Source organism: Arvicola amphibius, chromosome 8 (genome assembly GCF_903992535.2).
Source record: "Arvicola amphibius chromosome 8, mArvAmp1.2, whole genome shotgun sequence".
Lineage (NCBI taxonomy): Eukaryota > Metazoa > Chordata > Mammalia > Rodentia > Cricetidae > Arvicola > Arvicola amphibius.
Window position 1 is genome coordinate 7,889,665 of NC_052054.1, and position 17,379 is coordinate 7,907,043.

General features: G+C 48.8%; 1 protein-coding gene across 1 annotated transcript in view; it reads left to right on the forward strand.

Annotated features, from left to right (window-relative positions):
• Agpat4 (1-acylglycerol-3-phosphate O-acyltransferase 4) overlaps positions 1 to 17,379 on the forward strand; it is a 102,161-nt gene that overhangs the window by 74,828 nt on the left and 9,954 nt on the right. Inside the window, exon 3 of the mRNA XM_038340337.1 lies at positions 6,276 to 6,445. Within this exon, the coding sequence (XP_038196265.1) occupies positions 6,276 to 6,445 (170 nt within the window). The remainder of the gene's footprint in view (positions 1 to 6,275; positions 6,446 to 17,379) is intronic.

Genomic DNA, 17,379 nt, shown 5'->3' on the forward strand with positions numbered 1-17,379 from the left:
GAACCAGACCAGCCCTGCCAGGATCAGAGGTCATCGCTACTAGCCGAACTGTGCACATCCTGTAGACATAGGCCCAACTTGAGAGAAGGGCATTTAATCATTCGGATCAGCTAATTTTAATAAGCACATAATTACATAGGAGATTATCTGTCATTGGCGACACAATAAGTACATGTAATTATATTTTATAATTTAACTTTTAACTGGTGATAATTGAGGTTAGAAATGAAGCCTCTCCTCCTTAGAAGCTTCCGAAGTACAAAGCCTGTCTAGAAAGATCCCGGTGCAGGACTGTGACATTGTCTACCAGGGCTAAAGACACACAGATTCCCCAGCCTCTCCCAGGAGTGAAGAAGAGCCCAATAGTAACTCTATTGTTGCAGCCACGCCACCACCCAGGGGCCCGTGTACAAATTCCACACTGGCTCCAAGGCCTGCCCAAACTGGAAATGAAAGCACAAATTTGGTTAGTGAGACCTGAGCAAACAGAAAGGCTTCTGACTGAGGCCTGGCTGTGAACCCAGAAACATTGTCCTGAGTGGGCTCTCACTGTAGGGTGGGAGCTCTCCCATCCAAGCTGGGGCGCCACCTGCAGGTTCTGTGTGGAATCACAGGTTCCTTGCACTCTGCTGGCCCCAGACAGCTCCAGAGGACTCAAGTGGGGACTCCCCCATCTGCCGTTCCCTGGCTCCGTACCCTGGCTCCGTACCCTGGCTCCGTACCCTGGCTCCGTACCCTGGCTCCGTACCCTGGCTCCGTACCCTGGCTCCGTACCCTGGCCCTTCATCTCTCTATTTCTCACCTCCACCTTCTCAGCCAAGCCTGATCCCCTCTTGAAGGATCCCGTATTTCCAAGGTACCTCAGGGACACCAGGTCCTCCTGACAAGGAGTGGCTCTATTTACTGAGCACTTCCTTTTTCTGTATTTTTTTTTTTTAATGTTAACTTAGCAATACATTGTTTCCGTCATGACTACATTTCTGTGTCACCAAACTGGGAGCAGAGTAGTGTCTGACATTTCCAGCCCCATCCTGGGATCTCTGGAGTATCTACACTTCCCACGCAGGCGCCTGGACCATCAGGTGAATCTGAGGCCAGATGCCGGTGACTAACAAGGAGGCCATTGGGAGGAAGCCACTGTGAGGAAGCTGGGCCCTAGCTCTGTGTGTGATGGGGTTTCCCACTCTGAAATTTCCCACCCTGACTTCTCTGATGAGTCATTTTCCATGCTCCTGAACATCCCAAGACTGTAGGTGTCTTGTTATAGCAAGTATTTATGATGGGGTGGTGTTGTCTCTAAAGAGATGGAAAATGGTCAAAGAGGGTAGATAAAGAAATTTCTTGTGGGACTGGAGAGATGGCTTGGCAGTTAAGAGCACTGAGGGCTCTTCTGGAGGACCTGGGTTCAATCCCCAGCACCCACCTGGCAGCTCACAACTGTCTAACTCCAAGATCTGACACCCTCATACAGACATACATGTAGGCAAAACACCAATGCACACAAAAATAAAAAAAAAATAGATTAAAAATTGCTCCTTTAGTGGGTCTGTGTGATTACACAGCTCTATCTCATATATATTTGTAGTTTATTTTTAAAGATTTATTTATTTTTTAATTTTTTATTTTTTAAAATTTATTTATTATGTACACAGTGTTCAGCCTCCATGCCTGCAGGCTAGAAGAGGGCACCAGATCTCATTACAGATGGTTGTGAGCCACCATGTGGTTGCTGGGACTTGAACTCCGGACCTCTGGAAGAGCAGCCAGTGCTCTTAACCTCTGAGCCATCTCTCCATTCCCATATTTATAGTTTCTATATGTAGTTTATTCTAGAGCCAAAGATAAGTGACTATAGCCTAGCAATGCAGATTTAGGTTACTCCATATACCATGCTCCAATACAGTAATAGTTTCATGAAAAAAAGTAAAGATAGATTTTATTTATATATATGTGTGTGTATATATACACATATACATGCATATACATATGTATATATAAATATATGCAACAAATATATATGTATAGACATATCTGTGAACGTGTGTGTGTAGTGTGTGTGTGTCTGTGTGTGTTTGTGTACGGGGGTGTTTTGCCTGCACATCTGAATGTGTATTATGTGTATGCCTGGTGCCTATGGGGGCCAGAAGAGGGCGTCAGATCCCCAGCAACTGCAGTTATTAAGGATTATGAGTTGTTATGTGGGTGCAGGAAACTAACCCAGTAAGCCACCTTTCCAACCCTTTTCTGAAACTTTTAAAATAACAAAAAAAATCACAGACCAAGACACTTTAAAATGCATTAGTAGAAACACCAGGTGGGTGGAAACAGCCAAGTGGGGAAACCTTGACTCGGCTTCTGAGCTTTGACTGCGTCCTGAGCCCTCGGGTTAGTGAAGGTCAGGGCTCTGTTTTTATAGTCCCCAAAGGATGTTAATTGATAGTCACACACTGAGGAGCGTAGTACATGATTATCAAAAGGGGTTAAAGATGGGTCAGGATAATTTGGCTTTTGATCAGTCAGCCAGCCTTGTAAAATGCTTAAATAGACACAGCTACCTCAAAACGGACACTGGGCCCACCTGCTTCCCTGCTGCTTGTGTGTGTGTGTGTGTGTGTGTGTGTGCGCGCGCGCGCGTGCATGCCCACTATGTGGTCGTCAGTGATAGCGCCGTGGAGAAAGCCCCTTCGTGGCAGGCAGATATGGACAAGCCTTTGGGCTGTATCATTTCATCTTTACAAGGTGGCTAATCTGAGCACAGGTTCACCCAAGGTCAAGGTGCATCCCCTCCCTGCTGGTCCTCTTGTCTTTCCCCATCTCTTCTTGACTCCTCCTCTAGACAGTCATGGCTTTTAGGTGTTCAGCATCTCAGATCTGGACCAGGTTCTGGAGACACCTCCCGGCTCAGCCTTGGTGTGCATACCCACATCTTCTAGGCCATCGTCCCCCTTCTCCGAGACTCCGTACCCTCATTTCCACAATTGCTCTCCTAGGACGCCACACATGCCTCCCTTCCCTCCTTCCGAGTTTCCTTGAGTCTTCCTTTCCCTACCCATAACTTCTTTAAGCTGAATGGTGGGTACAAGAGCAAACAAAACCAAATCTGTAGGTCAGGCATAGCCAGAGTTTAAAGCTTTCAGATTTCAATTAGCCCCTCAAAGCAGTAATTACGGTATTTTCCCCCCAGTGATATCACTTCCTGTAAACATTCCTCTTTCTGGCATCAGGTGCCCAAGGACCATTTCAGGAGTCTGAAGAATACATAGCAGCCAGGAACCCGGGCCAGGGCTGGACACCAGGTGCAGCTGTCCTGAGAAGGGGCAGCTGTCACGCCTCTGTTCGAGGGAACAGCCTAGAGAAAACCGATGTGGGCAGCATTAAATAAACTGAGAGTTGAGAGATGAGAGGTTTTGAGAATTGCTGCTGACTGCTTAGAGACCCTGAATGCTTCCCCGTCCCTTGCACCCGGTGTGTACCTTCCCCGGTTCTCTGATTTCACAAGTGCCGTGTTGTGTATTTGTTGGTTTATTCCAAATGGAGGAGAAAGTAGCTTGTGGGGAGAAGTGGGGGCCGCCAAAGAAAGCCTGTGTCTTGTTTCCTCGTCATCTGGGAGAGCTGCTGAGGATGGAGGCACCGTTGCAGGCGGCCGACTGGGCTAACTGTGTCCAGATACTTCGGACCCCTCCAAAGCTTGTGCTTGTGGCCAGTGAGGCTCAGGCTTCCTTTTCGGAGGCTCTTGCTGGTCACCACCAACTGCAGCACTGGTCACTTCGTCCACAGAACTGCTGCAGAGCACAGTGCATTCTCGCCCTGGGGCACTGCCACGATGATTCAGGGCACAGGATCCAGAGGGCTGTTAGACAGGGAAGGAGCAAAGAGGGAGACAGAACCCAGGTTTCCTTCATGGACGATGGAAGAGTTCTTTCTTTGTGCAGTAACCCAAATCCTAGTCTAGAGGCTCAACCCTGGGAGCTCCGTTATCTCAAGTTTAGCCTTGCTTTAGAGAGCAACCTGAAGTGATGTTGAAAGGTGTGTTGTCATCATTTCGGCCCATCTGGGGTACCAGCCTGAGCTGTCGGGATGGAATAGCAAGAACCGGAGTGGGAGCTTGAGGTCTCTGTGACTGAGGATCCTCCATCAGACTGTGGTCGTGGTTCAGCAGCTCAGGAGGTTCTACAAGGTGGACCTGGAGAAGGAGGCCCCATTGCATGGGATAATCCCACTCCCCTGAAACAAGTGTTTCTGCCTGGGATCAGGGAGTAACCTATAAGGCTTCTGGAATCCAAGATGGCCTCAGGGTCGGACACTGACTAGAGACTTTCGGGTACTTTGGGAGGGGATGCTGCGTAGACAGGACATTGAGGATGTTGATAGCGACATGTCAGTTTTTTTCTGTCCCTTCATGCTTAGACAGATCACCCTTCGGTGATGGGCAGGCCTACCTGCATTAGACAGGTCTATCCCAACGATTTAAGACAGCACAGATAGATACAAAATGAAGGCACCAGCGTCGGGCTTTTCTCCTGCATTTAGTTGGGAGACAGTGTCTTCCAGCCGGAACAGTTTGTAAGTGCTGGGAGTATCAGGAAATGCTGCCTGTGGTCTCCTCAAATGGGATTTATTGGAAGGACAATGGGTGACTCACACCAAGTGTCTAGCCAAGAGGTCTCAGAAGAGCCAGCACTGAGGATTTGAAGAAGGTGAACCAGGGTAGCCTCTCACCTGTGTGTGACCCACCTGACATTGTCCCACGCCTGACTCCTGTTTCCAGAGTGGACTAACTGGGGATGATGGAGCCATAAGCCTCACCCACATGTAGGGCTCTATCCTATCCATAAGCCCATGGGAATGTGCCAGATGGCTCCCATGTTTACAGTTTCAGTAGAGTCAGGCTTTTGACCTGCATTTAAATTGGACAAAGGCTCAGAGAGACTAAATATCAGCAGTCAAGGGGACTTGGTGGCTGTTGGTGTCATTCTAAATGCCAGACTCACAGACTGAGCAGGGGGGAAATGTCTGGGTCATCTCAGTAGCGCCAGTCTGTGGGGATGACCTGAGGTGACAACAGACATTTTCCTATGGCACATTTAGTCTTCTCTCTTTTCTGTTTAGTGGACTTGAGGACAGTGGTCCCCACCGGGGTGACTCAGCCTCAGGGCACAGGGGCATGCCTTTGGCAATGATCCAAGGTATATAGCATGGTAGTCAGCAGGATGGGTGACATTCTCCTTGCCTGGCAGCCTCTGCGAGCACTTCTCAGGTGGCCTTCCCAAGAGGGAACCAAAGTGGTCCTGACTACCAGAAATTTTTACAAGATCCATTGAGGCATTCACACCGCAAAGAAAAGACTTGGCCGAACCATGGGGTTAGTTTATGCCCTGCTTAGAAACTAGACTATGGGGCCTTCTAGATGGTTCTAGTGTTCCATATTCAGCCTCCAGTCTGGAAGAGAAAGGACAATCTCCAGGACAATCAAGTTCAAACCCACTTGTCTTTGTGTGCATGTAGGGTGTAGGAGCCCTCTATACAATGTGTACCCCACTAAGTAGTACAAAAAAGGGTGCAACCTTCATAAAGAACCCATAGAGCACACCCCCTGCCAACACCTCCCACTCTAAAGGTTCACTTCAAGGGGCTGTGTTGTTATTCACATTCAACTCTGTGTCTAGAGCTTCCCCCAGCCTAAGAAAACAGGCCGCCTAGAATAAAGGCCTCCCCCAAGAACACGGTCAGATTGTCACCTGAAAACAAGTCTTAATTTTCACAGGCCCCTCTAAAGAATATGGCGATAGTTTTGTTGAAGCCTACAGCTGACTCCGAGTCACTGAAATGGAGAGACTGTGGTTTGCTCCACCGTGGTTGCTGCTCGTTCTTGATGCCGTCAGGCGTCATCAGTGGGAGAGAAGGAGTTGAGTCCATAGCATTCTCAGATGGAGTTTAGAAGCTTGTCAGCCAGTCGTTTCTAGAACATACACCATCTCATGCGGGCCAGCACTCGGACATAGATGTGGGTGGATCCAGACTGATGTTATGTCTCCCAAGTTACTTCGTCAAGAGGTATAAAGGACTGGCTAACCTGAAGCTTCCTCTCCTTCCCTGAAGACTGCTGCGGGGTCTTGCTTGTTTATAGTCCTTCCAACGGCTGGGGTCCTGGCTAAAATGCCCTGCAACTTTTTACCCCTAGAAGCAGCTTTGTTTCATAGCATGGCCCAAGACAAGCAGCCCCGGGACCCCAGGGCGGTGAAGTAACTCTGTGTGTGTCCTTTGGTTTCTTGCAGAATTGGTGATGCTTCTGGAGTGGTGGTCAGGCACGGAGTGCACCATCTACACCGACCCGAGGTCCTCCCCGCACTACGGGAAGGAAAACGCCATCGTGGTTCTCAACCATAAATTTGAGATTGACTTTCTCTGTGGATGGAGCCTGGCTGAGCGCCTTGGGATCCTGGGGGTAAGTGGGCTGTACCTTTACCGGTCACTCCTGTCTCAGCCATGTAACTTGTTCTTTGGTCTTGGTCACTCAGGACTTCTAGAATCCGCAGGGTTTGTTGTTTTTATTTAGGGGGTAGAGATGAGGTAGGATCTCGCTATGGAGCCCTGGCTTTTCTAAAATGTATCCTCAGCCTCCCAGAGAGTTGGGATGAGAGGTATGGCCAGCTTTTGGCAAGGTATTTTTATTTTTGTCTTATTATGATTATTGGTTTTTATAGAATGAAATGCTCCCAAAAGCTGCCTGTTTGTTATTTTTCTCCTTGCTGTGAGAAAATATCAGACAAGAGCAACTTAGGTAGGTAACGGCTGATTTTGGCCAGTTTAAGGGTCTATTCTGGCGGAGAAGGCTGGCAGGAAGAGCTCAAGGTAGCTGACCAGTCACATTTCCTCTGCAGTCAAGAAGCAGAGAGATTTAGCTTAGTTTTTTTTACCCTCTAATTTGTCCCAGGGCCCTGGGCCATAGACTGTTACTCCCCACAGTAACGGTGGCTCATTCTACCTCAGTTAATCTAATCTAGGCAATGACTCACAGGCGTGCCTGGAAGCATGCCTCATCGGTGAGTCTAGAACCAGCCACCTTGACACTATGAACCATCATGATGCTTGTCCTTCTTGCTTAGAGTCATGATTAACATCTCATGAGCAGTTGCAGGAGGTACCCAACTGCACCATACACCAATCAAGTTTTACTGTTTATTTACTGTTTAGTCCTTATCGAATTATTTATGAGTGGATGTAGACCACCGTTCTAAAACAGACCTCAATTAGAGAGAGTTTCTCTAGTCTGCTAGGGCCACCCAGCTGTAATTGGATTTGGACAGGAACTTGTCTAGTTTGGCCCAATTCCTGTTCTTAATTGCTTAGCTCACAGGCAGAATTCGCCCAATTTTGAATCGCTCTAGGCTTAAGAACGTTGAGTCTCTTAAGTGGCAAAGTTTCCGTAGCAGGATTTGGAATGACTCCTAAATTCCGTTTCCCTCGAATTAGTTCGACTTCCTGCTTGCAGTCTCCTTGCTTTAATAACTGGGTCTCTTCGGTTGGCTGTTGTCATCTATCACACACAGCAGTGTGTCATGCTTGAGCCTATGGCACAGCAATGACTCAAAGTTGCCAGCAGCCTTCAGATACCGCAATGGAAACTAACGTGTCTTGGCCCCAGGGTGGAAAAGGCCCCAGTTTTCCTGAGAACGCGGAGGTGAAGTCTTGCATTTGTGATGATGGCCCACAGACAGACAGGTGGCCTGCTCATGGCGTACTGGGTTTGGTTTTGGTAGCACATGAACACAGTCCTCCGTTATGTTTAGAATACTGAGCTGTGACCACGGAGTATGGGAGGGTCAGAGAATTTGCAGGTCTGCTTCCTCCATGCTGGTGAGGAACCTTTTGTTGACAGCATCTCTTGTTTTTCTGTTTATTCTTCAGTGACTCTTTGGGAAGTGGGGGGACAGTGACTCTTTGGGGGGAGGGCGCGCACACACACAAGCACATTTGGATTTGCGTTCAAATATGTTTTCAGAACAAAAATAAAAATTCTAGTATAGAGGTTCCTCTTTGGTCCATCGGGGACACACCAAGGCATCCGAAGAATGCCTGACTCTGTGGGTAATATCAGATCATGTATGTCCAAGGTATCCCAAGGATACCTGACTCTGTGGGTAATATCAGGTCACAAATGTGCTGTGTGTTGCTTTTCATGTTCTGACCTAAGAGTCTAACTTGTAATTAAGAATAACGAGGTAAATAATAACTAAATAGAGCAATTATAGTCATGATCAACAGTAATGGAGTATTTAAACTCTCTGTGTAGTATCGGGATGTTCCATTTATCACCACCAGACCAGATTGTCCCTGGGTGAGTCAAACCATGGGTGAGGTAGAAAGCTACCCTGTCCCTGTCACCTTGTGTTTGGAAGACAGTTAGAACTCCTGAATGTGCCAGGTGGCTTTGTAGCCTTTCTGTTCTGAATGTGATGGGTTTTCCGTAAGTCAAGAGTCACTGTGAGGGGGCCCCGAGGCCCTGTCAGCTTCCTGCTTCACCCAGGGGAGCGATATGACCCTGATCCCCATGTCTTTATGCACACCGTTCATGCCATTTCTCATCTGCTGTGGTGGTTTGAATAGAATGCCCCCCACAGGCTCGTAGATTTGATTGCTTGGTCGCCAGGGAAAAATGTTGGGACTGGTGGCCCTCCTGGAGGAAGTGGTCCCTGGGGGTGGGCGTTGGGGTTTCAGGCGCTCAAGCCAGACCCAGTGTCTGCCGTACTTTCTGCTGTCTGTTGATCTGGATATACTACTGTCAGCTGCCCATCCAGCCGTCTGCTTGTGTGACGCCATGCTTCCTGCCATGATGATAATGACCTAATCTCTGAATGGAAGCCAGTCCTATCATGTGTAACTTGGCGCTGGTGTGTGGGTTCCTGCGGGTCTCTGAAATGAAGACACAGCGTCACCTGAGAATGAACCTAGCATCTGCGGCTGCAGGGGGCTCAGGCTCGGTGAACGGAAGCCTTTCCCTTTGCCCCTTGGCATCTTTATTTTTTTCCTGTATTTACACTTTAGCTAGTAGATTTCCACATCTCAAAACAAACTGAATGAAGTTTCCAAAAATGCACTGCCAGGTGGAAATACCTGATTCAGGAGGTACTACTATAGGTTTCCGGGTTTCCTCTGAGTCGAGTTTTGCATAGGCTTTGTATCCATGGGAAGGGACCTCTCAGACAAGATTCATAGAGGACAACAAAAGGTATCTGTAACATAAAGAATGGACTAGGGGCCATGTGAAAACTCTGGAGCCAGGTCAGGTATAACCCAGCGGGTTTCATGGCTAGTGGAGGTTGCTTGCTATCCCTCTGGTGCCAGGTCAGCGGGACATTATACCGTAACACAGCCCCACTGAAATGTCTTCCTTTATAAGAGCTGCCATGGTCATGGTGTCTCTTCACAGTGGTTGTTGACGAAGACACTAACTGCTCCGTACTCCCAAATCAGCAGTAGTTTGCAAATCTGATTCCAAAGCTTTGGGAACTTGAAACCACAGGTTGACTGCTGGTAGGACCAGCTTCATGGTTACATACAGCAGTCCTTATGAGAAGCAGGAGTTGTTGGTACCTTTATGAGGTCTGGGAAGGGGCCGCAGGAAGGGGACACTAAGGTAGAGAAGCTTGCACATGGCCCCAAATCCAGGAACAGGCGTGGCCAAGAGTCCACAGCCAGGGAGAGGCAGGCATACATTAAGAGAAAGGGAATGAACCTGAAAAACTAACACAGAAAGGGAATCGGGGCCAGTGGGGTGTCCCCACGCCAATCAGGGGACTCATGAGAAGAGCATGGAGCCAGAACTAGAGAGGACACCAGGGCTGGAGAAGGGCCTCCGCTCCAGAGAATGTGCTGGGAATGGCTGGTGCCATGAAGAGCCAGACATTCATCCCAGCAATCTAGGGTTTTCCCCAAAGGCTTTGAGCCCTGGGAAGACTTTCTACCTCGGAGCACTGGGTAAGACACAGATGCCCTGAAGCAGACCGCCGCCCCTCCTACCAGCCAAGGATTTCAGTTCTACACTGATTTGTTAAATGAATATTAGAGATTTTTCATTTTTATTATCTTTAAACCCAAAGAGCCAGGTTTGGATGTAATGGATGTGAACATTCCCACCAGTGGGGGCAGCTGGAGCTTAGGAGTTGGGGAGAGCCCACCAAGAGGTTCGGCAAGCAGGTCTCAGACCTTAAACCAGAGCAGTGTCTACAGCATCCTGCAGCCTGGGAGCCAGGTTCACCCTGCTGTACCTCCCCTGCTGTAGTGTCCCCTAAAGAACTGAGGGGCGAGGAGGCCAGTTTTCTCCAGTCACCAGAGAAGCGGGCAGAGTCATCGCTGCATGAATTGCAAGGCTTTGGGAGAAAAGGAGGGAGAGGAGGAGGAGGAGAAAAAAGGAAGAATGGAAGGAAGACGGGGAGGGGGCTTCTTTCACGGGTAGTTGCTGCTGGACTGTGTCCTGTCGTGAGCAGAGGCAACTTTGCCGTCCCTCAGAGGCACCGTGCCTGCCCTCTTCCCAGAGCGACCCATAATCGTAATTCCTCCTGCTTTGAAAGGACAGGGGAAGTGTTTGGTTAAATTGATTGTCCTTCCAGACTCTTTGTCTTCAATGACCTTTAACAGCAGCACCTTCTCCATCTTTCCTCTCGTTGTATAACATGGTTTTGAGAACCTTCTGGGTCTGAGGAAATTGTTTATTTTAAGAGGAGAGAAGGGACTGAGGGATCGAGTGATGGAGGGAGATGATAGATAGATAGATAGATAGATAGATAGATAGATAGATAGATAGATAGATAGATGAGAGATAGATAGATAGATAGATAGATGATAGATAGACAGACAGACAGAGATTCAATCCTGACTTGTAATTTTTTTTAATCATATGAAATGGCCCAAGAGGAAATGAGTTTAAAATAAATATAATTTATAGAAACTCTTAATATTGACTATGAAGGACAAGCGATAGGATTTTCTTTAGAAACAGGTTTGACCTTGTGAAAACACTGAGCCCCCACCCGGGTGGGTACCCTGTCCTGGAGGCTCAGGTTCCCCTTAAGGCTGGGCTGTCATTGCTGGATGGGATCAGGTCTCCAAAGGGTCAAGTTGAGGTCTCTCAGACACAGACTGAACTTTGCCTCTTGGGGCCAAGTGTGACCTGGGTTAGCTTGGGAGTGTGTCTCCACTCACTCAGTGAACTAAAGCTTCTGGTCCTATTTGCTTGTCTTCCTGCCTCAGTGAAACACGAATGTGTCAAGGTCAAGACTGTGCTGTCTGTGCACAGTGCCAGGCTTGAAACTCCATTAACGATGTGTGCCCCGCTGCTGTTCCCAGAACTCATCTGCCACCCAGGCTGTGGCATGCCGGCGAACTCTCAGGCCATCTGGGAGATTTTGCTTCGGCTCCTTAATGAAGCTATGTGTCTTAGTCATCTGTGGCAGTGTGTGGTCCCCGGAGTGAGCAAGTTAAAGCACAGGCAGCAGACTCTTGCTGGCCTGCATTGTCAGACCCGCAGACACCAACCAGCTGGGCTCCCAGAAGAGAGCTAAAAAGACTGTGGTCATGTGACTGCCGGAGCGATGGTCTCATCCGCAAGTTTGGCAGGTACTGGCTAGCTTCCAAGCTTAGTCATAGGCTTGTCTCTGCCTCAGTCTCTGACACATGGGCCTGATGAAGGGTTTCCCTGGACAGGGTAGTCCCTTCTCCCAGGATGTGCAGAGCCAAAGAGAGCAGGAGTAGAACCCAGGGCAGAAGTCACCGCTGTGTGTGATGGAAACTTGTATCCCACAGGTTCCATTTGTTAGGCATTTCCCAGCCTGCACCCAGGAACACTCTAAGTGGGAGCATCTCAGAGACTGCCCTCCACGCCCTGTTGCTTTGTTTAGACCCTCTCTATTTCCTCCTCATGGCAGATATCAGCCAGGTGCTGCAAGGCAGCATGGCCTCAAAACAGGTTAGAATTTGTTGTGTTTCTCTGTGCAGAGAACAAAAGAGAAGAATTATTTCTTTCCTCTCTCCCTCTTCCCTCCCTCCTCCTCCCCTTTCCTTCCCGCCTTCCTTTCCAAGATTGTGCTAGAACTCCTCTGTAGACCAGGTTGTCCTTGAACTCACATAGCTCTTGCCTGCTCCTGTGGGATGTCCTTCTGCATATGCATTGCTTTTATTTGATAATGAAAAAAGTTGTTTTGACCAATGGCTTCGCTGAGTAAAGATAGGCAGGGAAATCTGAACAGAGAGAGTAGGTGGAGTCAAAGAGATGCCATGTGGCTGCCAAAGGGGAGGGACACGCTGGAACCTTACCAGTAGGCCACCGCTTTATAGTAATACACAGATTAATAAAAATGGGCTAATTTAAGATGTAAGAGTTAGTTAATAAGCCTGAGATAGTAGGCCAAGCAGTGTTGTAATTAATATAGTTTCTGTGTGATTATTTGGGTCTAGCTGAGTGGGAATGAACGAGCAGTCTCTGTTTACAGCCTGCCTCTGCCTCCAAAGCGCGCTGGAATTAAAAGCATGAGGCCCCACTTACCAGCTTGTGGTTTCTTTTTCTTTTTTAATTTTTATTGAAAATTTTTTATACAATATATTTTCTTTATGTTCTGTTCCTGTCACACACACACACCAAAAATCAAAACAAAGAACTACCAAGACAAAAATAAGCAACAACAAAATGAAACAAAAAGCTCACCAAAACCAGCATGAAGTTCATTTTGTGTTGGCGCCTGCCCTGGAGTGTGGTTGATGGACCCTGTGACACTCCATTTCTGGAAATTGATTTTCCTTTTCAGTAGGGATCAATTGCAAATATCTTATGGTTAGGGGTGCAACCCTCAGATCCGTTTCCCCTCTCAGTCTGGGACCTTGTCTGGTTTGAACAAGTATAAGCCATCTGGGTCGTGGCTGTTAACCCTTCGTGTGCCAAGGAGAATGGCAGGACAGCTCCTTAGCCCACCTATGGGGGTTAAACAAAACTATTTTAAGTGGACTAGCATTTGACTGTTGAGGAGCCTCCTGGGGACTTTCAGAGGGAGGTGGTATTGAAGGGAAGCCTGGAAAGACTTGGTGTGACTCCAGGAAGGGATAAGAGGTCAAGGTCAAAGGGCCCACGAGAAGAACCCAAGAGAGTGGGTGCTTGAAAAGAGAAATTATAATTGGCATTGTGAGTGGTGTCCAGGGACCATGGCAGCCTGGGTGTGACATCTGAGGTTTCCCCACTAGAGGGGGGCTAAGTGTGTCTATTAGCCCCCAACCCACCTCAACCTCCAACTCCTGCACTCAAGTCAACATGGGGTGACCTGGGTCTGCATGTTAGTGATGCTGCTTGAGCCCAGTGGAGGGATGGTGTATAGTGAGCACCAAAACCAGCCTCCTTCTCCTACAGGCTGGTGCTCCTGAGAGGTACAATCTCTGCTCTTCTGGCACAGCCCCTCCTATTCCCTACTCTATGGTTCAGGATTCTCACTCTTAGGTAATTACCATCCTGGGGCGCAAGATCATCCCCTCTTCTGACGGTGGGCTCAGCCATGAAGCAGATGGCCTGCAACTGCCCAGCTCTCAGAGCTCTGAGATTGCATACCAGCCATCAGCTGGGGGGGGAGGGCTAGCATCTCCTGCTTGTCTTTGGCTCTCTGAAGGGCTCCGAGAGCACCTCATATTGAAAATGGGCCCTAATAATCCATTTCTTACATCTCAGTGGAGGTTAATTGGCACCCTAACAGCAGATTTTGGCAAGCTGAGTGGACAGATGTGCTACTTTAAGCCCTGACCCTTTGTTCAGAGGCAGAGGCAGGGGGAGGAGGAGGCAGAGAGCCTGGTATTGTACAGATAAGTAATCCAAGTAAATGCCATCTACAAGGTGACCAAGTGAATCCTGGGTAGAGAAAAGTCCCAGGCATCTCAGAGAAGCTCAGCTGCCTCCTTGAATGTACTCCCAAGCCAGCCCTAATCTAGGTCTGCAGGGCCCCTTCTCCACTGGCAAGCCAGTTAAGTTAGCCCATGCTGGCCAGAAGCTAACCCGGCAGAGACTAGGCTGCCTGATAGCAGGGCTGGCCACAGCCACCTCCCTCTTCTGCCAGTGACATCTGCTCAGAACAGCTCTGCTCCCCACTAATTACCCCCACCCATCCCTCTGTTCCCACCCGGGGCCCTGCACACCTGCCACTGGGACTCTTTCAATTGGCCATCCCACCCCACACCTGTCAAAGCCAGGCGTCCCATTATCTCCTGCCTGTCAGGAGTCCTGTGTGTGTCTGCCTCTCTTTCGTACCCCACCCCCACCCCACTCCATGTGTAATGCCTTCTGCTTATCTTTCCAGATGCTCTGGCCTAAGGCCATCCTGGAAGCATCCAGGCAGGCCTTTCAGAATAGTAAGGGGGTGGCGAGGGGTGGGGGTCATGGGAATGGGGTGTCAAGGGGTGGTGATTAGAACCTTGCACAAGGTTAAGATAAGCTCCTTTTATCTTTTTGTTGTTCTGGCTGCCACAGCTCCTCAGAGAAGAGCCCAGGTGAAAAATACCCTTGCTGGTCACACAAAGACCACCCAAAGCCCCTTCCCTCCCCACTACCCTTTGCACACCGGTCAAATCTAGAAAAGTCTGAGGCTTGCCGAGGGGAGGGAAGCGGCTGGGTTGAGAGCTGCAGGACCTCGCACACTGGGCTTGATTTTGATAAACGATCCATGGTTATTTTCTGGCCAAGAGAGATGAATTCTTCAAGAGTGCTTTTGTTTCACGTGTGGCCTGTGTAATTCCCCCATGGCTGTGACTGATCGCAGAACAGGGTTCATTTTGTTTGGAGGCTCTCTTGGGACTCTCTAGTAGGAAACTCTCCACAGCCTTTTCCTGTGCGGGAGACCTTGGAAAGCCAGAGCAGGGCCAGCAGTGTAAGGAAGATGAGAGTCTCTCGCTTTTGGTACCCACTGCCACGTCCTGCTCATCATTGTGAGCACTGCCCTCATCTCCTTCACCACCCCGGGGTTTCCCTATACACATTGCTGTCCCAGGAGGGCAGTTCCTTGACCCACACACAGAGAAAGTGACAAAGTCAGTCCCCGCTGTTCTACCACGCTTTGCCTCTAAACTCTGCTACTGTCACACAGTCCCATCCACCGTTGTGTCCCCAGCACTGGCCCCATGCCTGGCCTAACAGAGGTCCTTGCTAGATAGCGTTCACATGAACTGGTCAGTTTGAGGTTAACAATTCCAGGAGATAAACTCTCATGTCACCAGTGGGCACCAAGGTTGTGCTGTTAACCGGTTGGCTTGCTCATCCTTCTTCCTGCAGCTTGTCCGTCTTGCAGCTCTAATCTTTATATATTTAGTAGAAATGACGAACCTTGGCTAGACCCGAAGGACTAACTGATTAAACCTTCAGGAGTGGTTCTGTGTCTGGAAGTTAGTAAGGTATTAATGCAAGCACAGCCTTGACCAGGAACCATCCTGTGGAGTGACATTCCTGAATAGGGTTTCTGCCAGACCCTTGGGAGTTTGGGGTTCAGGGACAGGGAACAGTGCTGGCCATGGATCCTAATCTGCAGACCCGGCATTGTCTTGGACCTAGAGGGGTCTCATTTGAAGTTTTGTACTGAAGTGGGTTAAAAGCCACCAAATCTGAGGGTTAAGATGCCCCCAAGTCCCTGTGTTATTTAAAGCAGATCTTTCTATGGTCATTTGGTCACACGTTGTGCCTTCTGGCTCATAGAGGGACTGTTTTCTCTGAGAGATGGGTGATGTCCTCCCTGGCTGGCTGGACCCCCATGGTAATGAAATTCTCATTCCCCATGACCCAGCAACACCCTTCACTCTCACATCCAGGCCTCCATTGCCAGATAATTTCCGGAGATTTTTTAACTGTAGGATGAACTGTGACCTAAAAACTGGCCAAGGTAGACACTGCAGCACCTGGTGGTTGTAGTCACCCTGTATAAATGTCAGGTTTCTCTAGATGTGTTTTTGTCTTCCTTTCAGAACAGTTTCCAGTCATAAATGAGCTGACTTATGAAAGATGTTAGCATGTCCCCCTACTCTCTCTCTCTCTCACCTGTCCTCCCCCCCTCTCATCCATCCACCTCCTACTTAGTGTAACACAAGAATTTCAGACAGCGTGAATATTAGTGGCTGTAAATTAAGGGTTGACTAAGTTGACTTGTAATTGGCCAGCCGGAGAGTGAGCAGTTTCATCTCTGTGGACTGCATTGTCTCTGTGATGTCCATTCAGCCCTATGGTAGCAGCTGTGTGGCTGCTGCATTCAGGTGAATGCTAGCTCTGGTGACAATAAGACTGCATTGGCACCAGTGGCAGGAGAGCAGAGTGGCCTTGGTTCACAGACTCAGCTATACTAATATACGAGTCAGTGAATGTTTTTACTATGGGGACAGGAAAGTGACTCATGGTAATGTCAGACAGTGATGGAAATGCAGACCCTTGAGTTACCTACTCCCTCTAGTTGAACCCTTAGATCCCACAACCCACCAGGGCAGCCTTCTCCACCAGCTACCAAAGGAGAAACGCTAGCACACACTTGAGTCTCTTAGGAGGACCAACCATGAATAGAAAGTGTGCCTGAGAACACAGCTATGATTGGCTGGGTGAGATTGGCCACCTAGCCAGCCCAGTAGCTGTGATGAGAGACAGCATCTCTGTAGGTGGCAGTATGGGTAATGGGTAATTCCTGAGCACTGCCACATGTAATGTTTGCAAGATGCAGTACATCTTAAAAACAGTTTTTAACTTACGGAAAGATGAGCTTGATTAGTCAGTGGAGGCTTTTAGCTTGGTTCCATTTGCTTTCATCATAGAAATTTTAAGTTTCTATGGGTGGGGACAGAAACAAAAGAAGGTGAGGGCCAGGAGGAATGTCCCTCCCTGTCATAGACGGGAGTTAGAGGGAGCTCCGGGGTCTGAAGTCTAGTGTGGACCTAGGGCAATGGGCTTCCAGGGAGAACTGTGGCCCAGAGACAGTTTGGTTTCCCGGGTGACAGGCATCACCTCAGGAGTCCAGCATTTGTTCCCCCTTCTGAGACTTTAGAGTTCCTTGTGCTGAGAAGAAAGCAGGGTAGAAACATGAAGATTGCTGAGTGGAAGACCAGAGGGGCCAAAGGGGAGGGGCTGCGTGAAGCGTCTGCTCTGCCCACTAGGCAGCCAAGGCTTAGGACCATGACTGGACAGATAGCTGTCATCAACTGTCCACACTGCCAACTTGGGTATCATCTCAAGAGTCAGGGAGCATCTTAGTCAACCCCGAACCGAAGTGTAAAAATACAAACGGGAGGGTGGTGGTGGAGGGGTCCTGGGAAGGAGGCTGAATGGCTAAAGTTGTCACACAAGCAGGAGGACCTGAGTTTGGATTCCCACGAACTTTTTCCTGA